The 23,210-nt window shown below is 45.6% G+C and overlaps 2 protein-coding genes across 21 annotated transcripts in view; one reads left to right on the top strand and one right to left on the bottom strand.

Annotated features, from left to right (window-relative positions):
• The window catches only part of DLGAP1 (DLG associated protein 1), a 1,086,743-nt gene that overhangs the window by 922,656 nt on the left and 140,877 nt on the right, over positions 1-23,210 (top strand). For 10 of the 19 annotated variants that reach the window (XM_070050435.2, XM_008261105.4, XM_070050427.2 and 7 more), the window contains one exon: positions 17,825-17,854. The exons of the other annotated variants lie outside the window; for them this stretch is intronic. In XM_070050435.2, the coding sequence (XP_069906536.2) occupies positions 17,825-17,854 (30 nt within the window). The remainder of the gene's footprint in view (positions 1-17,824; positions 17,855-23,210) is intronic. 19 annotated transcript variants of the gene reach the window in all.
• LOC108177130 (uncharacterized) overlaps positions 16,182-23,210 on the bottom strand; it is a 68,643-nt gene continuing 61,614 nt past the window's right edge. For both annotated transcript variants that reach the window (XR_016214632.1, XM_070050444.2), the window contains exon 4: positions 16,182-18,446. Coding sequence is in view for 1 of the 2 variants with exons in the window: in XM_070050444.2 (XP_069906545.1) it covers positions 18,431-18,446 (16 nt within the window). In the remaining variant the exon portion in view is untranslated. The remainder of the gene's footprint in view (positions 18,447-23,210) is intronic.

The following is a 23,210-nucleotide window of genomic DNA, read 5'->3' as shown; positions in this document are numbered from 1 at the left end:
ATGGAATACTAGGGACAGTCTCCAGGCACATGCAGAGGTGTGGAAGCACCCAAGTACACCAGGTGTGAAGAAAGAAGGCAGCCAAGAATAGGGTGCATGGCAGAAGCAGCGGAAGACAAAGTTGAGCCTTGACCTTTATCCTTTGTAGGGTAGGAACATATTAGCTATTTTTTAAGTAAGGAAGACTTAAAAAAGTCATTCTTAGCAAGAATGGATTAAAGTGGAAAAAGACTGAAAATAAGAAGACCAGTTGGAATACTGTTGAGAGGATCCAGAAAGTAAGTAAGGGACTTCCCAGTCATGGCACTGGGGCAGAGAGAAGATGGCAGAAGGAGACTCCACCAGGGGAGGTGACACGGAAGTAGGAGTAACAGTAACATAGCCTCGTAGCCTCAGAGATTCTTCCCAGCTCCTGGAGGACGAATGCCCCATGTGGGAGACACGCTTGTCATGCTGTTGGCATGCAGCTGAAATTGAGGTAAGGAAGTGCAGAGCACACAGTGACTTCAAAAGGAATGCAAAATAAGAGCTAGTACTTTGTAGTGAGTGTTCTCTTAAGTCTTAAACACTCCCTCATAGTATCTGCTTCTCATTAACTTCTTTAAAAAAATACGTGTGTGTATGTGTTTTTAAGACTTATTTATTTATTTGAAAGGCAGAGTTACAGACAATGGAACAGACAGAGAGAGATCTTTCATCTGCTGGTTCAGTTCCAGCTGGGTCTGGGCCTATACAAAGCCAGGAGCTTCTTCCAGGTCTCCCACGTGGGTGCAGGGGCCCAAGCACTTGTGATATCTTCCACTGCTCTCCCAGGCCATTAGAAGAGGAACAGCTGGGACTTGAACCAGCGCTCAATGGGATGCAGGTGCTGCAGACGGCAGCTTAACCTACTACTTAACCTGCCCTTCTCATTAACTTTTGTGGAAGAGAAATGTAGAAGGCAATAGGCAAATTCCTGCTTGTGCGTGCGTGTGTGTGTGTGTGTGTGTGTGTGTGTAATCGTCAAGTGAAAGTGAAAGACTAAATAGGGATGATCACATTTCTTCTCATTTAAAAAAAAATCTTCTGGAGAAATCCAAAGTCTTTCTAACTTATTTTCAATAATAAACAGAATATTAACTTTCCCAATCTGCTTTCTCAATGTTGCTATTCTCTGCTCAGTAATGGTTTTGTTTCTTCTAAACACAAATCTCATTGTAGAAAATTCCGAAGAAAAGAATAACATAAAGTTCGTAAATAACTGAATCATGCAGTGTTTTGTTGGCAACTGGAAGGATTTGGCTCCCACAGTAATAGGAGCTATTTCTAGGTTTTAGCAAAGGGGTTACATGATCTTTGCTTTCAAAGGACTGTTTTTGTTACTCTGCTGGGAATAGACTATATGGGGACAATGATAAAAAGCATCTATGATTTTTTAAATAGATTCATCAAGACTATCTTGTCCAGCTTCTCTTACAGATTACACTCCCATTGGTGGTGCGCACGTGTGTGGGGGGGAAATATCCGTTTAAAAAGCTTTGTGGGAATGTAAGCTCCAATCTGTTTCTGGCTTTGTACAAAAAAGAGACTCATCTCATCAGACTCAGGCAACTTTTGTGGTATGCTTATCCTGTCTGTTCAAGCACAGCTGTGAAACAGGTTAACATAAACTGCCAGTTTAAGAGTCAGGTGGAATTAAGAATTCCTCCCCTTAGTTAAGAAGCATTTATTAGCAGCTGTTGTATTCCAGGTTCCATCCTGCTCCTGAGGATATGTCACTAACACTGACCCAGCCTCTGCCCTGACTTCAAGGAGCAGATGATAGGGAACTCTTCAGAGTAGTGTTGACGCCTGTAACGCTGACCCTTGTTCCAGTGCCATGGAGAGAGAATTCAGAGAGTCGTGATCCCAGAACGACCCTGAGCTCTGTGATCAGGGAAAGTGAATAGCCGCTTCTCAAGGAAGCCTCCCTTGAGTTCCAGAGAACTTTTGCAAAGGACTAAGGGCAGAGGTAGGAATGAGAATAAAAAGTGAAAAACATCAAAGAAGTCTAGAGTAGCTGAAACATAAAGATTGATAGAAGAGAGAGGGAAGGGGAAGTATGGGAGTGATCCAAGACAAAACTACAAATTATAACAGCTCTGGTAACCCGGAATGTTTTAAGCCACACTAAAGAGCTTGAAAGTTTTGTAAAAGCAATGAAAGACTATTAAAAGATTCAATCAAGGGTCAAGAAGCTTAGGGTTGGTGTTGTGGTGCAGCAGGTTAAGCTGTTATCTATGATGCCAGCACCCACACTGGAGTGCCCGTTCAAGTCTTGGCTACTCCACTTCCTATCAACCTTCCTGACAATGCACCTGGGAAGGCAGCAAGTGACATCCCAAGTACATGGACCCCTGTGAAGTTCATGGCACCTGGCTGTGTCCTGAGCCAGACCTGGCTGTTGCTGATCTTAGGGAGTGAACTAGCGGATGGAAGAGACCTTTCTCTTTCTCTCTTTCTCTCTTTCTCTCTTTCTCTCTTTCTCTCTCTCTCTCTTTCTCTCTCTCTCTCTCTCTCTCTCTCTCTCTCTTGTGCTACCTTTCAAATAAATAATCTTTTTTAAAAAAAAATAAAGAGCCAAGCAGCTTAAACTTTGCATCAGTGCTAATAGGGAAAACTAAAGTAAAATTAACAGACCAGCCTTGATCTCAGTGTGCTTAGTTTATGGAAAAGTTCATATTAGATGATTTGTCCACCAAAAGTACATTTTCCTTACATGACAGTTGTCCAATAGGAATTTCAAGATATGGTTACTCTAAGCATGTATAAGCAGAATTGTGATTATATTTAGAGGCACTGAAATAGGAATCACTTAGAAACTTCTCATGAAGAGACTACAGTAATATGCTTGACTACATTTGTAGCAACCATACACTGACATTCTTGCTTTAGGCTTGGAGAATGACAATTTGCCATTCTAGCAAGCTCTTTGCCAAAAGAAAATGGAGATCTCTATGAAGAATTTATTTCTGCAGGGTGGATATTGCACACATGTAAGGACTTAGCTGACAGCTACCAAAAAAGCATTCAGGAAATAAATGGGAGAAACAGCTGTCCAGGAAGTGCTCAGCTGCCAGATTTGCTGAGAAGGCAGCGAAATTCCCAGGAAGCTGACGCTCTGCCAGCCCCATGCAGCTCGATCATGCTCGGATGCCTTTTGAAATGGTACCAGAGGGCACAATTTTCTAGTTTCTTCCTTTCTTGAAAAAGAGTATATATATATATATATTTTTTTTTCAAAAATCCCATGGGAAATATAATTTTGTCCCATTGTTAGTGGTTACTGGCACCACTTATCTCTCTAGCATCTACTTGCTCCCTTTGATGTAACTCTGTATATGCTTTGCACACATTTAAAAATGCACTCCCGGTTAAATTTCAAAAGACACAAATCAGGAGGGAAGCATTTGGCCTAGGGGTTAAGACTTTGGTTAAGACGCTTGCATCCCATGGGGGCTGGCGCCGTGGTTCACTTGGTTAATCCTCCGCCTGCGGCACCAGCATCCCACATGGGCGCCAGTTCTAGTCCCAGTTGCTCCTTTTCCAGTCTAGCCCTCTGCTGTGGCCCGGGAGTGCAGTGGAGGATAGCCCAAGTGCTTGGGCCCCTGCACCCGCATGGGAGACCAGGAGGAAGCACCCGGCTTCTGGCTTTGGATTGGTGCAGCGCCGACCGTAGCGGCCATTTGGGGGTGAACCAACAGAAGGAAGACCTTTCTCTCTGTCTCTCTCTCTCTCACTCTCTGTAACTCTACCTGTCAAATAAATTCTAAAAAAAAATTTTTTTAAGATAAAAAAGAAAGATGCTTGCATCCCATGTCAGAGTGCCTGGGTTCAAGTCTTGGCTCTGTTTCTAATTCTAGCTTCTTATTAATGCACACCCTGGGAGATAGCAGGTGATGGCTCTTGGGTCCCTGTCGCCCATGTGGCAGATCTGGATTGAGTTCATGGCTCCTGACTTTGGCCTGGCCCAGCCCTGCCATTGTGAGCATTTGGGGAGTGAATTAGGGAGCTTCTCTCTCTCTCTCTCTCTCAAATAAAAATAAGTAAAATTTTCAAAAGCAGAAATTGATTAAAATGATCTCACTTTGATCATCTTATTCCAACAATAAGAATGGTTAGCTGTTTTAAGTGTACATTTTTTCCATATACACTGCATGATTTCAAAGATACAGTACAAAAGAAATATGTCTAGTAGGCTGAGAACCCTGAAGCTAGTCTACATTGTACAATGTAGTGAATATTTTTATTTAACAAGCTTCCCTAGCACTTGTATGTATTAACCTTTATTTAGAGATGCTCTGATGCTCTGTTAGCATGTCAAATATTACATGGAGCATTCTGTTTCCAATTTGCAGTGGACTTGTCTGACTGAGCTGTTTAACCTGAGGGTATCCCAGTACAAGGTGCCAAGCTAGTTCTGAATATCTGAGCAGAGATTGCGCATGGCAGAGGTCAGTGTTTGGCCAAAGGAACAGAAGAAAACACCAGGGAGGAAAAGCTTTTCCTCTGCCCTCTTAGGATCAGTGTTGACAGGGCTGCAAATCAAGCTTACGGAAGACAGATGAGCAAGAGAAAAGACAGATTTTTATTCGTGGCTAGATGGGAGCTCACAGGAAAAATGGGACCCATGGAGGTACTTAGAATTTAGGCTCGTACCCCAGTTCACTCAGGGAAAAGAGGGGGAAAAGGTCACCTATGGGAAAACCAAGTTATTTTAGGAAGATAAATGGGTCTTTAGGAGAACAGATGGGGGTGGGAGAGTTTTGTGACAAAGGCAGGTGGCTGCCTGCTCCTTGCAGGTGATGAGGGTGGGTCTGCCCTGGTTACAGAAGCTCTAGGGGAGGGGAGTTTATGACAGCTGGGTTCTGCTGGGAAGTTTCACTTTAGGCAGATAAGCAAGTTCAGAAGAAAGCTTCAATGCTTTCAGTACAAGCCGGCTTGTTATGCCCTAGGACATATTCTAGACTCCTTCAGACGGAACCAGGCTCCAAGAGTTGTCCTAGATTCCCACTCCTCGTGGCTGTTCAAGCTCTGGCCTGGTCCTGGAGGTGAGCTCTCAGGCTCCCATCCTCTCTGGGGTCCAGGCACGCTGGTCTGGAAGTGTCTGAGATGGACTTACTTCCAGGTGTCTCCGAGGTCAGCCTCAGAGACAAGACCAGCCCTGGAGAAGCCCCACGACATGGAAAAGTCCTTTGTGGCCTCGTGGCCAGGAGCCTGGCTCTTTCAATGACACAAAATCGTTTATAAGTCTCCTGGTCTGCCATCATGGAGGCCTCACATGGTCCTCTTCCTTAATAACACAGAGCATTTCCTAGGCAGCAGGTGGCTGATGCTACTGGACCAGCCTCATTTTGTCTCAGTTGAGGAAACTGAGACATGGAAAGGTGTAGTGTCTTCCAAGATCACGTGGGTGGGTGGTCAGTGACTGCACACGTCTACGTATTCATTCAGTATGGTTCCAAAATTCAAGCTCCTAATAACTACGAATTGTGCCTGCACCATGTTGACCTTCCTCCTTGAAATTTTGTATTTTGACTAAATAAAAGCATAATAAATGGCTCCCAGAAGCTGTTATCAATAGTGTAATGTGACAGTATGGGAATTTAGAAAGCAGACTTGCTCATAGCAGCCTCCTCGAGCAGACATTTGGTGCAGCAGCTAAGCTGCCAGGTGAGACACCAACTGCCCATGTCAGAGGGCCTGGGTTTGAGTCCTGACTATACTTCTGACCCTAGCTTCCTGCTAGTGCACAGCCCAGGAGGCACTGGATGGCTCAAGTAGCCGAGTCTATGCCACCCATGTGGGAAACCAAATTTAATCCTTGGCTCATGGCTTCCAGCTGGCCTGGGCCCAGGTGTTGCAGACACCTGGGGAGTAAATCAGCAGATGAGAGCTCTATCTCTGAAATTAAAACCAAAACAGAAACCCTCCTGTCCCACTCTAATGTGCCAGGTTCTTCTGCACTGAGATGCTATCCGTGGCAGAGTAAAACTGCACTCGCTATCCTTAGCTGAGTCCCACCTCTGGTCCTGTTCCCTTTCCATCACAGTCCACACTCAGACACCTGCCTGAGCCCAGTGCTCCGGCTTTGTTTGCCCTCTCCTGAGGACCCGTCGCCCTGGTCAGTGTGCCACAGTAACCCCAACAGCTTCAGGAAGAAGCTTCACCCCTACTCCTAGAGACACCTGCCCCAAAGAAACGTGTCCCCTTCCAGGTGACCGTGAGCGTGCTCCTGATTTCGCTGAAGTAAAGGCTCTTTTTCTGAAGAAAAGGGAGCAGGATCTTGAATCACTTTATGGATTCCTAGATTGTTAGAGCTACATCTACAGGGGGCTCCCAAGTGTTTGCGGAGGAAAATGGAATTGAAGGATAAATCGAGGGGTGGGCATTTGGCACAGTGGTCAGCACACCACCTGGAACACCTGTGTCTGTATCAGACAGCCTGGTTCAAGTCCTGGCTCCTTTGCTTCCAATCCAGCTTCCTGCTGCTGCAAACCCTGAGTGGGAGCAGATGACAAGATGACAACTCAAATACTTGTGTCCCTGACACCACAGTGGAAGCCTGGATGGAGTTCTGAGCTCCTTGCCTCTTCCTAGCACAGCCCTGGTTGTTATGGGCATTTGGGGAGTGAACCAGCAGATAGGAGATCTCCTTCTGTGTGTGTGTGTGTGTGTGGTGTGTGCGCGCACACACTCTGCCTTTCAAACAAAAGAAAAATCAGCATATTAGAATCTGACCAGTTTATTTTCAGCGCTATATGCATATCTCTGGAGATTCTGCTGAGGTTGGAGAAGGAAGGGCTCTTGATTTCAAAATGTCATTCTCTGGCTTGTCAAACCAATTCCAGTGCTGAACTTTAAAACTGTATTTTTCTAGAGCAAGTGTATGGCCTAGCAGTTAGATGCCAACTAGGGTACCCACATCCCATATCAGAGTCCTGGCTCTGCTCCCAATTCCAGCTTCCTGCTTTGGCACACCTGGGAGGCAGCAGTGATGGCTGAAATACTTGGGTTCCTGCCACCCACCTGCACTGAGTTTCTGGTTCCCAGCTTCGGCCCAGGCCAGTCCCAATATTTGGAGGATAAACCAGTGGATGGGAGCTCTATTTGTCTCTGTGTTTGGGTGTGTATATTACTGCTTATCAATACAAATAAATTTAAAATAAAAATTACTTTTCTGATCGTGGGCTATCAGGTTACTCCACGAGAGATGAGACAGCTGGACTCTTTAGCCTTTCCGTGTGATGTAGTGATAGCACACAGACACCAGGGGGCGATACAGTTTCACTGAAGAATCATAGGAACTGTCAGCACTCACAGCCTCCTGGTGCAAAGGTGAACTTACTGAGTTCTGGAAAAGAAAAAAAAAATTAAACTTCTCTCTTTGAAAGCATCATGAACTGCTCTCAAAATTGCCTCCCAGCATTTATGCACAGCTGGAAGTTTTGCAAATACTATTACAGAAGAGGACTTTCCATTTCGTGGTTTCTTGATGCAGCCTCCTGGTCTTTCCTGGCCTCGGCTAGGAAGTGGTCATTCTCCCCTAGCGCAGTGATCCTGAATCACATTGTCGGTGCTCTCCTGCGTCTCTCCCCGAGCCGTTTGCCTCTCTTCCTTCCGTACCCATTCAGCGCTTCCAGCTGCCGTTGTGGCTGTAGTTGCGGCTCCTTTTAAGGTAATTCCAGCCCCGGCCTGTGTTTTGTTTCCAGCTTGGCAGCCACCAGGTGTCTGCCCTCCCCTAACCCCCAAGGATGAGTGATCAAAGGTGTGCCTACATCTGCCTCCTGCCGCTCTTTAATCGGTTACGCGTTCAAAAGGGACAAGTGCAGCATTGTGCACTCAGGGAGGAAGGGAGGAATGGGAGACAGTGAAAACGGGCGGTCTCAGAGCGCGGGCACTAACCAAAATGCGGCGGGGTAGGTGTGTCTACACAGAGCCCTGCCAGGGGAGGGGTGTGTTTTTTGAAGAAAGAGCAAGAAGATTATGGGTGAATGAAAATCCTCTAAACCCGTGTAATGAAGTAATTGTACAGAGATCCATTTGGAGACGGCTGCTAAGAGAAATATAATGAGGTAAAAGAAAATACCTATTAAATTGCATAATGGAAATTAGAAGGCTATCTATAGAGACCCAGGCTTGTTGGGCTCATAGCAAAAATGACAAACTGAGTAGAAAAATGTTATCAAAGTCGATTTCCAATAAAGCATCTATTTTTCATATCCACAGGACCAACTAAATAGGGACAGTATCTATCATCTATCTGTCTGTCTGTCTATCTATCTATCTATTTTAATAGAAAAAGAGGCAGGCAGAGTTCCCATATGCTGGTTTATTGCCCAAATGCCTGCACCAGCCAAGGTTGGCCTGCGCTGGAGCCAGGAGCTGGGAATATAACGCAGGTCTCCCCTGTGGGTGGCAGGAACCCAATTACCCCTGCCTTCCAGAGTCTGCATTGCAGGGAGCTGGAGCCAGGAAGCATTCTGATGTGAAACACCAGCGTCTTAAGCTCTAGGCTACATGTCCTCTCCCCTTTTTGTTTTTACACTTATTTATGTATTTAGAGTGACAGAGAATGCGAGAAAGGAGAATGCACTTTTAACCAGGAGGAATGCAGATCCCGTATTAAGAGAATAATTCTAGAAGTAAAGGCTAAGGGACAGAATCCACCTGGGCTTGCAGCACTCCTGTGGTCCCAGTTCTTTAAGGGCCAGGGCAGCTTGCATTAATCTATGCAGTAATCGGAGCACCCCCGGCTTTCTGCAGACTCTCAGGAAACTCCCTGACTTCCGGCTGAGACCTAACTGTAGGCAGGCACCGGTTGCTGCTGCTTCCCGCATTCCTCTGCCAGCATATCCCCAGCTGGTCTCGGGCTTCCGCTTCCCTGGAGTCACAAAAGTGAACTTCAGCTGTGCATGGCTGCTTCTGCAGACGGTGGAAAGCAGGGGTAGAGCCCCATCGTGAACCAGTCTTTCCCCGGTTGCAAAGGCTGGGCAGCCAAACGTGCAGTGTGGGAGAGCGAGCAGTGGCAGCTATTGCAGTGAGAAGGAAGCCCTTATCATCTCTTTCAGCCACATACCAAATATTTCTTCCACACCCACTGCGTCCAGACGCTCTGCGGAACTCCAAATTCAGGGACAATCCAAAGCGGCTTGCTGTGTGTTCTCATGCAGTTTGCAGTCTAGGGTGGAAACTGACATGCATCAGATAGTAACAGAGATGATTGCTCTGAAAAAGACACAGTTCTGAGGGAGAATCTGCCATAACCAACAAAGGAGCCAACCTGGAGTCTTGGCAAACCCTGCCCTAAGAAAGTCCTCTGCACTAAGAGCTGAAGAATCTAGAAGGATGTGTTGCTGGGCGTTTGGTACAGTGGTTAAGTGCTGTTTGGGATGCCCACATCCAGTGCCAGAGTGCCCGGTTCAAGTCCCAGCTTCCCTGCTTCCGATCCAGCTTCCTGCTAGTGCACACCCTGGGAGGTAGCGAGTGATGGCTCAAGTAGTTGGGTATCTACCACCCGTGTGGGAAACCTGCATTGAGTTCTGGGCTCCTGTCTTTGGCCTGCCCCAGCTCTGGCTGTTGCAAGCATTTGAGAAGTGAACCAGTAAATGAAAATTTTCTGTCTCTCTCTGCTTTTCAAAAAAATTTAAAAATGAGTGAAGGATGGTATCTTAATACGCAGAGAACTGCAGAGTTCTGTGGCAAGATGTTAAAAGCTAAGGGAGGGCCAGTGCCGCGGCTCAGTAGGCTAATCCTCCGCCTTGTGGTGCCAGCACACCGGGTTCTAGTCCCGGTCGGGGCCGGATTCTGTCCCGGTTGCCCCTCTTCCAGGACAGCTCTCTGCTGTGGCCAGGGAGTGCAGTGGAGGATGACCCAAATCCTTGGGCCCTGCACCCCATGGGAGACCAGGATAAGTACCTGGCTCCTGCCATCAGATCAGCGTGGTGCGCCAGCCGCAACGTGCCAGCCATTGGAGGGTGAACCAATGGCAAAGGAAGACCTTTCTCTCTGTCTCTCTCTCACTATCCACTCTGCCTGTCAAAAAAAAAAAAAGCAACCATTTCATCCTACTCAACAATGTTGCCTGAGAAATGTAGGCAGTGTTCAGCTGAGCGATTGTTCTGTTCCGCATTCAGCTGGAGGTTGATGTGTTAGTCAAGGCTTCCAGAGTAACAGAACATATATAAAGAATTGACTTGGATGACTACTGAAAGTCCCAGTAGGCAAACAAAGGAGACCCGGAAGAGTCAATGATGTAATTCCAGTCTGAGTCCAACAGCTGGAGAATCAGAAAAGCAATGGGGTGAACCCTAGTACAAGTCCAAATCCAAAGGCAGGACAAGGCTGCTGTCCTAGCAGAGTCAAGGATTTTCTCTTACTCAACCCTTTGGTTCTCATCCGGTCTTTGGCTGGTTAGGTGACACCCATTTCACCTGACAGAGAGTGATCTACTTTACTCAGTCCACTGATTCAAATGCTGGTATCATCCAGGAACACACTCAGAATGGGTACCCTGTGACCCAGCTAAGTTGATAAACAAGCTAACCATCATACCTGAACGAGTTAAGAGGTCCAAGATGACATTATTGACCTGCTTGGCACTTTGGTTTACATTCCTGAAGTTACTATTGACCAGAGCATCTCCAAGTGACACCTCCAGGCTTCAGGATGGCTTATGTGTTAGCCCAGGGCTCCCACAGGGAGAGTTCCAGGATACAGGAAGTCTACGTTTGGGTCCAGACATTGGCTAACACCATATTCTCCTGGCCAGAGCAGTCACAGAGCCCGCCCTCATCAAGGGGAGTGAGAGAGATGCCATCTCTCAGTGGAAAGAGTTTCAAAGAATTTGTGGCCTTGTTTTATCAGCCACAGTTTATTCTCTGCACAAATTATATACATCCTCAGTAAGGCAAAATATACCCACCTCCCTCTAAAGATCTAAAAAGAAAAAAATTTCATCCCAAGCTCAAGTTTGAAATTCAGGTTCTTATCTAAGGTTCAGGTGCTGATGGGGCTTCTTTCAGAAAATTGTCTGGTACCGTTTTTCTCATTGTGACGACCTATGAACTAAAAAGAAAAGGCGTCTACCACACATGCACCCAACATATCCTGATGATACAGACATGGGGTCAAGGTACTAAACACTTTCACAGGCTGCATGTGGGAATCATGGCTTGACAGCAATTCTGAAATCCACGTCACCAGTTCCCTGAATGGGGGGCCCAGTCCTCCCCGCTAGGTATGGTTCTCTGCAGCTCTTGGCTCCACCCTCCACTTTCTGAATTTTTTGCATAAGAAATTGCACTTGTAGCCGAATATCTTCTTAGTCTATTTCCTGCCCTTAGGAGTTTGAGGACCTGAACTACACTTTGAACAACCTCTGTTCACTTTGTTCATGCTCATGCTGTCCACCAACAGACTTCTCTGTAATCTTTGTGGGCTTCCTATGAATCTTATTAGACTTCACTCTATTAAACAAAACACATGGGGCCAGCATTATGATGCCAGGGGAGTTACGCTGACACCTGTAATGCTGGCATCCTATGTGAGTGCCAGTTTGACTCTTGGCTGCTCCACTTCCTTTCCAGCCCGCTGCTGCTAATAAGGCAGCAGATGATGGCCCAACTGCAACCCACATGGGAGACCCAAATGGAATTCCTGGCTCCTGGCCTCGGTCTGACCCAGTCTGGACTGTTGCAGCCATGTGGGAAATGAACCAGCAGGTGGAAGATATCTCTCTCTCTCTTTCTCAAATAAATACATAAATCATTAAAAATAAACAAAACACACATCCATAATTCTCTTCAAGACAAGCCCTTCTTTGGCCCAGGCTGACTGAGTCAGGGAGCTGTGGAACAACACCCCTGGGATTCTTAGAATTTTTGACTATTTTTAAAAGCTATCGGAGGTATATGCCTAAATTTTTGCACCGTCCTTCTGTGCCACCATAATGGTATGCGTGACTGTCCTGGCCAAAAAGGGGCAAATGCGAGGCTGTGCTCCAAAGTCCTCATCAGGTTTCCAGCTGTGATGATGAAGCATGGTCATTTTGACAAATTTAAACCATTATTGATTACAGCACTGGGAAAACCTTGTGAACCTCACAGGCAGATAGGAAAGGTATGGAGTGATCTAGACTTGATGTACAACAGAAAGATCTAGAAAAATGGCAGAATAATTTGTTCCCATTCTGCCAATTTGGTTTCATTGTATTGAAAAACCTCAGCTACCATCATGGACCACAGGGAAGCAAAGTAAAAACACACAGAAGAGAGAACCCTGGGATTTGTTTTTTAGGGATGTAATACATACATGCAAATAACATGCCTCAAGGGGCTACAAAAACAAAAAATCTAGAGTCATGAAAAGGGTACTGGGGCAGGTAGGCAATGTGCCACAGCAGATTAAGGTGCTGCTTGGGACGTCTGTGTTCCGTACCAGAGTGCCTGCCTCAAGTCCTTTCTCCCCTGCTAGCCCAGCTTCTTTCTGCCTGTGTGGGAGACCCAGGTGGAGTGCCTCGTTCATGGCTTTGGCCTGGCTCAGCTCCAGCATCTAGGGAATGAACCAGTGGAAGATAGATCTCTTTTTATCTCTTCCTCTCACTCTGATGCTCTGTCATTCAAATGAATAAGTCTTAAAAAAAAAAAAGGGGGGGAAAGGAATGTGAAGCCAGTTCTTGTTTGGTTATTTTGATTTTATACCCAACAAGTTTGTCTATACTTCCTCCCATTTTCCTTGAAAACTAAACAGTTCTTTTTTGACGCATCTTTCTCTACCTTCACCTTATAATATGTAGCTTTCTTTTATTAAAAAAGAAGGGGAGATTGCTAAGAGTTGGGTACATGGGTTTCGGTCCCACCTCCGGCTCCTGATTCCATCTTCCTGTTAATGCAGGAGGGAGTAGGTGCTGGATTGAGCTCCCAATTCCTGGCTTTGGCCTAGCCCAGCCTTGGCCATTGTGTGCATTTGGGGAGTCAACCAGCAGATGGGGAATCTCCCTCTCATAAATAAAAAAAAAATTTTAAAGGCACACTAAGCATTCTGTCTGGAAATCTAGAAATTTCCATACTAAAATCCTTGAGTTCAATGGGTATATTTTCAATTTCCTATGTTACTACAGGTGATAATGTTGTCAGACCTTCTGCCACATCAAGTTGCCTTTTCTCCAGCTTCCAATGACAATTTCCTTTAAAAGAAAAAGATATATTTATTTTATTTATTTGAAAAGCAGAGTTAGAGAGCAGGAGACTAAAAGAGACAGATCTCCCATCTGCTGGTTCACTCCCCAAATGGCCACATCAGCCAGGCAGGGCCAAGCTGAAGTCAGGAACCAGGAGCTTCATCCAGGTCTCCCACATGGGTGCAGGGTCCCAAGAACATAGGTTATCTCCCACTGCTTTCCCAGGCACGTTAGCAAGAAGCCAAATTAGAAGTGGAGCACCTAGGACTCAAACCGATGCCCATATGGGATGCCAGTATCATGGGCAGTGGTTTCACCCACTTTGCCACAGCACTGGTCCCTACATTGATCTTTACTCATCTCCATCAAGGCCAGCCTCTGAGTAGAAGTAGACAGTGGTCAATATAATGAATCTGAGTACTCTGCTCAACAATATATGTGGCAAAGATAATACACCCCATGGACATTTTCTGGGCTTAAGATCCTCCTTGAGACACTCAGGAATGATCACTTTTTCATTCAGTGAGTATGTACGGAGTGCTTGCTTCTCAGCAGGAAATTTTCAACAGGGGAGTGACAGCAGCAAACATGACGACCAAGTCCCTGCTGTCATGCTGCTTCTATTCCAGTGAGGAAGACAGGTAGAATCAGGAATCAAATGACATCAATGAGATAATTTCAGATAATGATAATTGCCATCAAAAAAAAAAAAATGAATGGTGGTGGGTAGGGCAAGGCGGCTGCTCTATGTACAGTGATTAGGGGCTTTGAGGAAGTGACGTTTGCAGTGAAGTCTGAATGAAGAGAAGGAGTTCCCTGCAGGAAGATTCGGCAGGTTAGAGGAGAGCATTCAAACAAAGTTGATCAACAAGTGTCCTGCTGGGGCCAGAAAGCAACTAGCATTGCAAAGCCACCTGAGATGAAGGAGAAGTAGGGAAACAGAGATTGATACTTAATATAGTAGGGCCTTGTTTGTCAGGATTTCGCTGTGATGTAGCACATAAAGCCACCCCCACAGCACCAGCATCCCACATGGCACTGGTTGAGTCCCAGTTGCTCCACTTCCAATCCAGTTCTGTGCTAATGGGCCTGGAAAAGCAGCGGAAAATGGTCCAATTGCTTGGGGCTCTGCACCCATGTGAGAGACCCAGAACAAGTTCCTAGCTCCAGGCTTCGGATTGGACCAACTCCAGCTGTTGCAGCCATTTGGTGAGTGAACCAGTGGATGGAAGACCTCTGCCTCCCTCTCTCTGTAAACTCTACCTTTCAAATAAATAAATCTTAAAAAAAAATCTTATTTCAACAACAATGAGTTTGGAGGGGTTTTTAAAATTTATTTATTTGAAAGCATTACAGAGAGCGAGGGAGAGACAGAGAGAGAGAGGGAGATCTTCCATCTGCTGGCTCACTCCACAGATGGCCACAACTGGGCCAGAACAAAGGCAAGAGCCAGGAGCTCCATCTGGGTCTCCCACATGGATTCAGGGGCCCAAACACTTAGACCCGCTTCCACTGCCTTTCCCAGGCCATCTGTGGAGTGAGCCAGAACACAAACCAGCACCCATGCAGGTCACAGCTTTACCAGCTACACCACAACATCAGCTGCCAAGATTAACGGACTAGCCATTCACACTTTCTCATAAATTATGTTAACCTTGTCCTTCTCCCACAATTCTATATTAATTGGAATTAATTAATAGGTGAAAGAGTAGGAAATATGGTAAAATAATTTTGGAATTAGAGAACTTCCACAGAAATCATACCTGGCTAGTGATTGGCTCTGACTTGCAAGAAGATAACAGGCATAAGTCTACACAAATCACCACCAGGGTAGCAATTTTTCTACATTAAAGCTATTCAGTAGTGAAAAAAAAACAGTAGGGTTTCTTTTTCTTTTATCTTTCTCTTTCCTCTATTATTTTCAGATACTTCTGCAGACTATCAAGAATTGGGAGTAGTAGGATCCATTGTGTGTATTTATGCATATTTGTGTATGTTATGGCTTATCCTGAATTCCAGACAATGTCAATGTCAGCTACTCACCAGATAATGTCTATTGTGTGTCCTGGAAGTCAGCAATACCATATGTAGCTTTTAACATCAACATCAATGACTTCTTAAATATTCAAAATGTTTAAAATCTTCACATTTTAAAATAAAGGTATCTTTTCCCTTCTTTCTATAATTTTATGTATGATATTAATATTCGCTATATAACTACATGTAGCTAACTCAGAATTTTAAATATAACAGTTACTTTGCAATATAAATGCCTTACACTACTATAAAGAAAATTTGGGGGATTAATAAAAAAGTTCATATAGAGCTAATGACTCGCTAATGGTTTTATTAAAATAATGTTTATAGTTAGAGTTCTAAAGTCAAATTCTTGTTTGTTTTTAACATCATTTTTCCTCAGTCAATAAATTATTGCTTATGAACTTCCTTCCACTGCTCTCCTCCCATCTCCCAGTAAGAATTTGTTTAGATTTCCACACAGAGACTGTTTCTACACAGTGATTAGAGTACATTGTTACCTTGTCATGTGAGTAACATTTGTTGACAGCATAGTTACTAAAAAAAAATTGCTGAAAAAATTATATTCTGATATATAAAGATTCTATACTTTGAAAAGATGGTGGATCATTGCTTAATAAGCTAATTGCTCATACCTGGCTTTGTCTGTTAGTTTAGTTGCCTGGTCAAAAAAAATGTATAGCCATGTAGGCTATGTTCTTAGTTGATCACAATAGCTGTTTCTAAAGTGATGTATGTGCAGTGTGCTTTGGCATATGATGGGTGTAAGAGATTTTGAAATTCCTGGCAAAGTATCAGTGAAATGCTGAAACCACTCACATTTGGCCTGTTTAATTAAATTATAACCTTCTTATAAATAGACCATGAAATATTTTAAATTCAAAATATTCTTCTCTGAGATTGGGTGGAAAAAACTTATAGTAATGGTGCCCTAAAACCACTCATACGAACTTGTAAGAGTCAGTTGTTATATTTTTAGGAAGTTTGTGAGCCTCTGAATACAAATTAAATTATATACACTTGCTTAAGTAAATTATGTTAAAAACAAGGGAACAAAGGTAATAGACACCTAAAACCCATGACCTCTTTAATCACTTGACTACATTTCGCCATCATGTTCGTGAGGTTGTTTACATCGACTGCATATATGGTGGAAGCACCACCCACCAGCATGGTTTCCGTGCAGAGCTTCCCAACTCCACCTGCGACAGGTGTTCATGAGGCAGGTACTTACATAGTGTTGAAGCTCAAAGAGGTGTGGATTTTAAGAAAATAATTTATATGAAGGTGAAAATAGTTTAATGGTGGATCACATAAAAGATGTAATGACAAAAGGCTTACTAGGAAAAGTGCAGATCAAGAGGCAACTGAATGCATGATTTTGTCCAATTTGTGGCTGAATTACTGGCTGCTGATCCAAGAGTCTGGCCCAAACTGACAAAAGCATTCTGAGTATCAACAGACTATATAGAACTTGCCATAAAGAGTGTTGAATATTATTCCTAGACTGTGTGCTACACATCCTTTATATCAATAAAATTGATAAAATTTATATTCACTATTGTAGCTGCATAGTTTCACCCCCTGGAGAGTCCCTTGTTAAATGTTAACCAGACACCACCAATTTTGCAGGAAAGATGAAATTCAATAGGCAACTTTCTCAGAAAGTCCAAATGGAACCAAATGAGTCTTTTTGTGAACATAATCTGTTAAAATTAGTGTGCTCACATGCTGATAGCAATTTGGCTTAACCATTTTGAAAAAGAGTATTATTTCCAATTTTAACTGGAAACTCCTCCAGTTTCAAAGAGAACTAGAATTTCAACCAAATGATATATAGACACTCTTGCTCAGCCTTTAGGATGGTGCCTGTGGCATAGGGATTAGAGAACATTGTTTATTTGTACTTATGACTTATAAACACATGCTTTTTAAATCAAATTATTGGATGCAATCTAATTTGTCTTAGTATTTTCACCACTGAACTCCCTGAAGGTGCACATGACCACCCAGGCAAGCCTAAGATCTTCTTGCTTCATGAACAACCCAGCCTGCTCAGAGAGTTTGTTCACTGTCTCCTCTGCAGGGAGCCAAAAGCCCAACCCATCAGACCAAGAAAACGCCCTCTAGGCCACCCAGCCCAAAGAAGTTGCCAAACAACATTGTTTTGAAACAGATATTACATGTTTCAACAAAAACCCTGTGCCAACCTGCACCAAGTGATCTCTCTGCCCAGTATGCTAAATAGGATATACTGGTCCCTGGTGTCCTATTGTGGGAAGTTTTATAGACTCTCAATCTAGCATGATTTATATACAGAAATAGTCACTCAGACAAACTTGGCCTTTGTCTCCTCCGATCTCTTATTAGTGAAAAATCCTCTCAAATGGTTTCCGTGGAGAAATGAAGACACCCATGAGATCCAATCAAGACCTAAACATTATTTCATTGTAGACGTTGCTATTTGTTTCGTTCAGTTCTTGAAATGTCTGCGGAAGCAATCTAGATCCGAAGCATGTGTGCATTTTAAGACCTGCCAAGGGTCATCTGGGTCCATTATATAACTGCCACTTTTTGTTTCTATTCAAGGTGTCATAAAACTGAGTTCTGCAGTTGAAGGTACGTTTTTACAACCGCAAAATCGATTCTGTTTTGCTTCAAGGTTGTACAGCGTGGCTTGTAGCTAGCAAGCTTCTGTGGCGCTGGTGTTTGACGCCGTGTCCCAGTGGCCAGCGTGGCTGTTCCATCTGTGTCTCTGCTCGTCCTGGTCCTGTGAGGCCCACGTCTCTCAGGCCCCCCACAAGCGGCATCCACACTGCCCTGAGCGGGTGGTGGTGTGGGGGGCCAGTATGTCTGGTCTCATTCCTTCATGCGATCACCTCAGATCCAGCGCCCCTGAGAGAGCCTCTGGCTCTCCAGCACCCCTGGCGGAGGTTCGGCTTTGAGTCTCATTAGGGAACTTTGCCTTGTGTCCCTACACAGGGCCTTTGTCCTTTACCCCCACCCAGCAGATGAGTTGGCCCCTGGAATGTGTGGGCATGGAGGGTCGCGAGGGCTCCCCGATGAGAGCCCTGGCTGAGACACTCGCCAGTCTCCCGGAAGGTTCTCACCGGCAGCGTGATCCACCGCCGTGTGGTGACATGAGACCAACTTCCTTGAGTGTCACCCTCGTCAGCAAAAGATGGTGCCCTTTAGTTACACAATCAAGGAGCTGAAAAGACAAGGCAGAGGGATTCCAAGGAAACATGAAAACACACGACAGAGTGTTTTGCTGAGTAACCCCCCGGAATGTTTCTAAAAATGCCTCATTATCTGAACTGATTCACTGGCTGTTGGCATCAAAGTGATCTCCTGACCCTCACAGCAGCTTTACAGTCCAAAAGTGGAGAATGTCTGATGTTCTCTACTGCGTTTCTGTGCTTGTTTGGGCGCATTGTGTGTGTGTGTGTGTGTTCTCGCTTACTGGGAGTTTGTCGGTCATGGTTCCGAGGCTTCTTCATCCTCACTTAATCAGGGGAGGCTGCCTGGAAGAGGTGTTGGGCTTTAAGGTGAGTTTTCTGACCTACAGAGGGATATGGCTTGATGAATGGGTAATGATGCATGGAGGTGGGAAGAGGGAAAAACACAGGGTTGGGGAGGTGGAGTGATGAGGCCCTGAGCCTGACTCAAGCAAAGGGATTCAGTGGGCTGAGGTTTGAAGCTTGGGAGATGAGAGAAGAGCTCAGAAATGTACCCACGGAACAGGCAAATCCAGGCTTGCAGGGCAGAGTGGGGAGGAAGTCACTCTTCCTTTGGGGATTTAGACCTGTCAACTTTTACAAAACCGAGTTGAGAAGGCAATATTCCTGGCAAGCAAGCGAAAGATGCAGGCAGTGGCGTTTCAGGGAAGGCAGAGAAGCACAACCATGTCACCTCAAGCAGAGCGTGCTTCAGGCCGCTGCCAGGCCAGGCAGCAACTCAGGTTCCCTCCTCCCATACGAACAGGATTTCAGGAGAGACTGTCCCCAGCTCTCCTTGCCTAGCAAATATGAACGATGCAGAAGCAAAATCGAGCAGGACCGTGAGAATGATGCTGCCAGTGGCAGCAGGAGCCGGGTTTCAGTTAATTATCTGTAGAATTACAGATAACAGTTGGTCCACCTTGGGCTGTTTCGATGTATTATCAAGGAATGGCTTTGAAGTCATACCTTTACATCGCCTGCTTGGCTTAAACACAGGATTCCATATGCAACAAGAGGCTGTAGAAACAACGTAAAGATTGTTGTAGAAGCCAGAAAGCCAGGAGAACAATAGTTAATTTCAAAGGTTGTCCCACTAGGTTGCTACTGGGTGGTGTGGCCCATCTGAACCCCTGAATAGAGTTCTGTTCTCTGGACAAAGATGAGAGTCTGAGGGGGGACATGAAGGCAGGAGGCAGAATGACTGCCCAGGGCTCGTTCAGCAGCCTCTGGCTGGCTCCCTCATCACCAGGCTTCTGCTGTGACCGTGGGGAACCAAAGGTCAAGGCCAACTCCAGCTGCTATGTGAGTGTCTTTTTGGCAGCTTAATGGCTGAAAGCTGTACCAGCTTGAAGGCACAGGAGCATGTTGTGTTGTAAACATGTAAGAATATGTGTGTGCAGGGGTGGGCTGGGGGTGCTGGGCGTATGGTGTTCAGTGCATGGATTCTCATTGCATCTAGCGTGGGAGACTCCTACAGCATGCTCAGTGCAATGTGTGTTGAACACGATCTCTTGATAAGAAATCGAACCTCAGATGCTGATCCTGTGACTGCTTAGCCAATTCCTGGATTTGCCATTTTCCACCAGTGGAATGAATTCAAGGCAGTTTCATACAGCTGATCGTGTCAGTGAATGCACAGATCTGTGGAGGGATTGATTGCCACAAATAAGACATCTTCCCATTTCTTTAAAAATGACTGTTCCGGATTATTCTAGAACTCTGAAAATAGCATTAATACTTTAGGTAGGTTCTCCTTTTCTTTTTAACTGTCATAGTTCTAAGAGAAAAACCAACCGAGTTCCCGTATGCTGTTTCCTACCAAGTGTTTTTGCCACCCAGTTTTGTGCCTACTGTTTTCCTGAAGCACAGGTGCCTCCTTAAGCATTTTGCAACTTCGTGCCAGCTTTTAAACAGCAGAAAGCCGGAGGCCCGCGCAGCAGCCTAACAGGTAAAGTCGCTGGCTGCGGCGCCAACATCCCATGAGTTCCTGTTTGAGTCCTGCTGCTCCACTTCGACATAGCTCCCTGCTAATGCCCCTGGGCAAACAGCAGAAGATGGCCCAAGTCCTTGGGCCCCTGCACCCACTTGGGAGACCCAGAAGAAGCTCTGGCTCCTGGCTTTGATCAGTGCAGCTCCAGCCGTTGCGGCCATCTGGGGAGTAAACCAGCAGATGGAAGACCTCTCTCTTTCTCTCTCTCTCTCTCTCTCTCTCTCTCCCCCTCTATTTCCATAACTCTGCCTTTCAAATAACTAAATAAATCTTTTTTAAAAAACCTTAGCAGAAAGAATTTTACATCCCAGTAACAGTGAAGTGAGAAGTAAATTGTCCTCTGTAATACTTAAAATTATACTTCAACAGAAACACATGTCAGTGATTTAGTTATTTCACAATAAAGAAAACTATTTGAACAGGAAAAGATAAAGAAATAATTGCAAAATTTTATCAATAACACATGAATTCTTGTCTCTAATTTTATTTATTTGTGTATTTATTTGGAAGAGAGTGCCAGAGAAAGAGAGAGCGAGAGATCTTCCATCTGCTCAGTCACTCCTCAAATAGCAGCAATGGCTAGGGCTGGGCCAGACTGAAGCCAGGAGCCAAGAATTCCATCCGGGTCTCCCACATGGGAGACAGGAGACCAAGCACTTGAACCATCTTCTCCTGCTTTCCCAGGCACATTAGCAGGGAGCTGGATTGGAAATAGAGCATCCAGGGCTCAAACTGGTGCTCTTACTTACAGTGCTGGGGTCCCAAACCTCAGCTCAACATGCTGCACCACAATGCATGCCATTAGCTCCAACTGTAGATTGAGATCTCAAACTGAGGAAACAGTGTAAGACAGGTGCATCCAGACTATGGCAAGAGGAGAAAAATCACCTGTGTGAAAAATTCCAGAATAGAATCTTCTAAATCTCCCTTAAAAAAGGGATTTTCTCTCTTGAAATTGGAGCATGGGGAGTGGGGTGAGAGGTGACACGTATTTTTACAAACAGGACAAGAGCAGGCCGGTGCCGCGGCTCACTAGGCTAATCCTCCGCCTTGCGGCGCCAGCACACCGGGTTCTAGTCCCGGTCGGGGCACCAGATTCTGTTCCGGTTGCCCCTCTCCAGGCCAGCTCTCTGCTGTGGCCAGGGAGTGCAGTGGAGGATGGCCGAAGTGCCTGGGCCCTGCACCCCATGGGAGACCAGGATAAGTACCTGGCTCCTGCCATCGGATCAGCGCGGTGTGCCGGCCGTGGCGGCCATTGGAGGGTGAACCAACGGCAAAGGAAGACCTTTCTCTCTGTCTCTCTCTCTCTTACTGTCCACTCTGCCTGTAAAAAAATAAAATAAAATAAACAAACAGGACAAGAGCAGCATCCTTGCCATAAAAGAAATGAGAGGGGGCCGCCTGCAAAGCCAGCAACCCATATGGGCACCCGTTCAAGTCCCTGCGGTTCCACTTCTGCTCCAGCTTCCTGCTAATCCTCCAGGAAAAGCAGCAGAAGATGACCCAAGTACTTGGGCCCCTGCCATCCATGTGGGAGACTTAGACGGAGTTCCAAGCTCCTGGCTTCAGCCTGACCCAGCCCAAACCATTGTAGACATTTGGGGAACAAACCAGCAGATGGAAGATCTCTGTCTCTGTAACTTTGCCTTTCAAATAAATAAATAAATCTTTTTTAAAAAAGGAAGAAGAAGAAGAAATGAGAATGTAGGCCATATATGAGAGTGCTTTCAAAAGTTCAAGGAAAAGGGGCCAGTGCCGTGGCTCATTTGGCTAATCCTCCACCTGCAGCACTGGCACCTCTGGTTCTAGTCCCGGTTGGGGCGCCAGATTCTGTCCCAGTTGCTCCTCTTCCAGGCCAGCTCTCTGCTGTGGCCCGGAGTGCAGTGGAGGATGGCCCAAGTGCTTGGGCCCTGCACCCCATGGGAGCCCAGGAGGAAGCACCTGGCTCCTGGCTTCGGATCGGCGCAGCACGCCGGCCATAGTGGCCATTTGGGAGGTGAACCAATGGAAAAAGGAAGACCTTTCTCTCTGTCTCTCTCTCTCTCACTGTCTAACTCTGCCTGTCAAAAAAAAAAATAAATAAAAGTTCAAGGACAATGGAACTAAAAGATGTTTATTTAGGTGCAAAACAAATTGAAATCCATGCATACAAATGGACTTTGAAAAGTTCATGGAAAATGAGGACTACCGAAAAACTGCACATGGATTTCAAAAAAAAAAATTGGGCACCAAAATAAACATCTTCAAATTTTGTTTTTCCATCAATTTTTTTTAAGTCCTCTCCTATTTCCACAAGTAGCATCAGAACACGGGCTTGTCAAGGAGAAATGAGAACACAGGAGGAGCTGAGTCATGGCTGCATCAGCTCTGCGCTGATACCCTCGGGGCAGATATTTCTCTCCAGGGTGGGTAGGCCCAGCCCCGCCAGACAGGCTGTGCCCAGCAGAGGCATTGCGTGCAGCCCCGTGGGGTGGGTGCCGGCTCCTGTAGTGGAAGGCTGACTGAGACCTTTGCCAGGGTATGTTCCAGGATGAGCTCCGCCACAGAGGCAACCTGTCTCTGCCTCCTCGGTGAGGATCCAAAGCCCCGTGTGACTTAACGTTGTTTTGAAAGCCCCATGAGGAAATGAAATTTGACTTCCTTGGAAAAGCTCCATGTCTTTAAAAACAGGCACAGATAGACTGGATGACTACTGGAGCTCCCGCCGGCTTGCGATGACCCCTTGCATGGGCGTGCTGGGCCCTCTCCGTTTCCCAATCCAGGA

Source organism: Oryctolagus cuniculus, chromosome 10 (assembly GCF_051225735.1).
Source record: "Oryctolagus cuniculus isolate XC-2025 breed Fujian yellow rabbit chromosome 10, ASM5122573v1, whole genome shotgun sequence".
NCBI classification, from domain to species: Eukaryota; Metazoa; Chordata; class Mammalia; order Lagomorpha; family Leporidae; genus Oryctolagus; species Oryctolagus cuniculus.
This window is presented reverse-complemented; position numbering and strand designations above follow the sequence as displayed.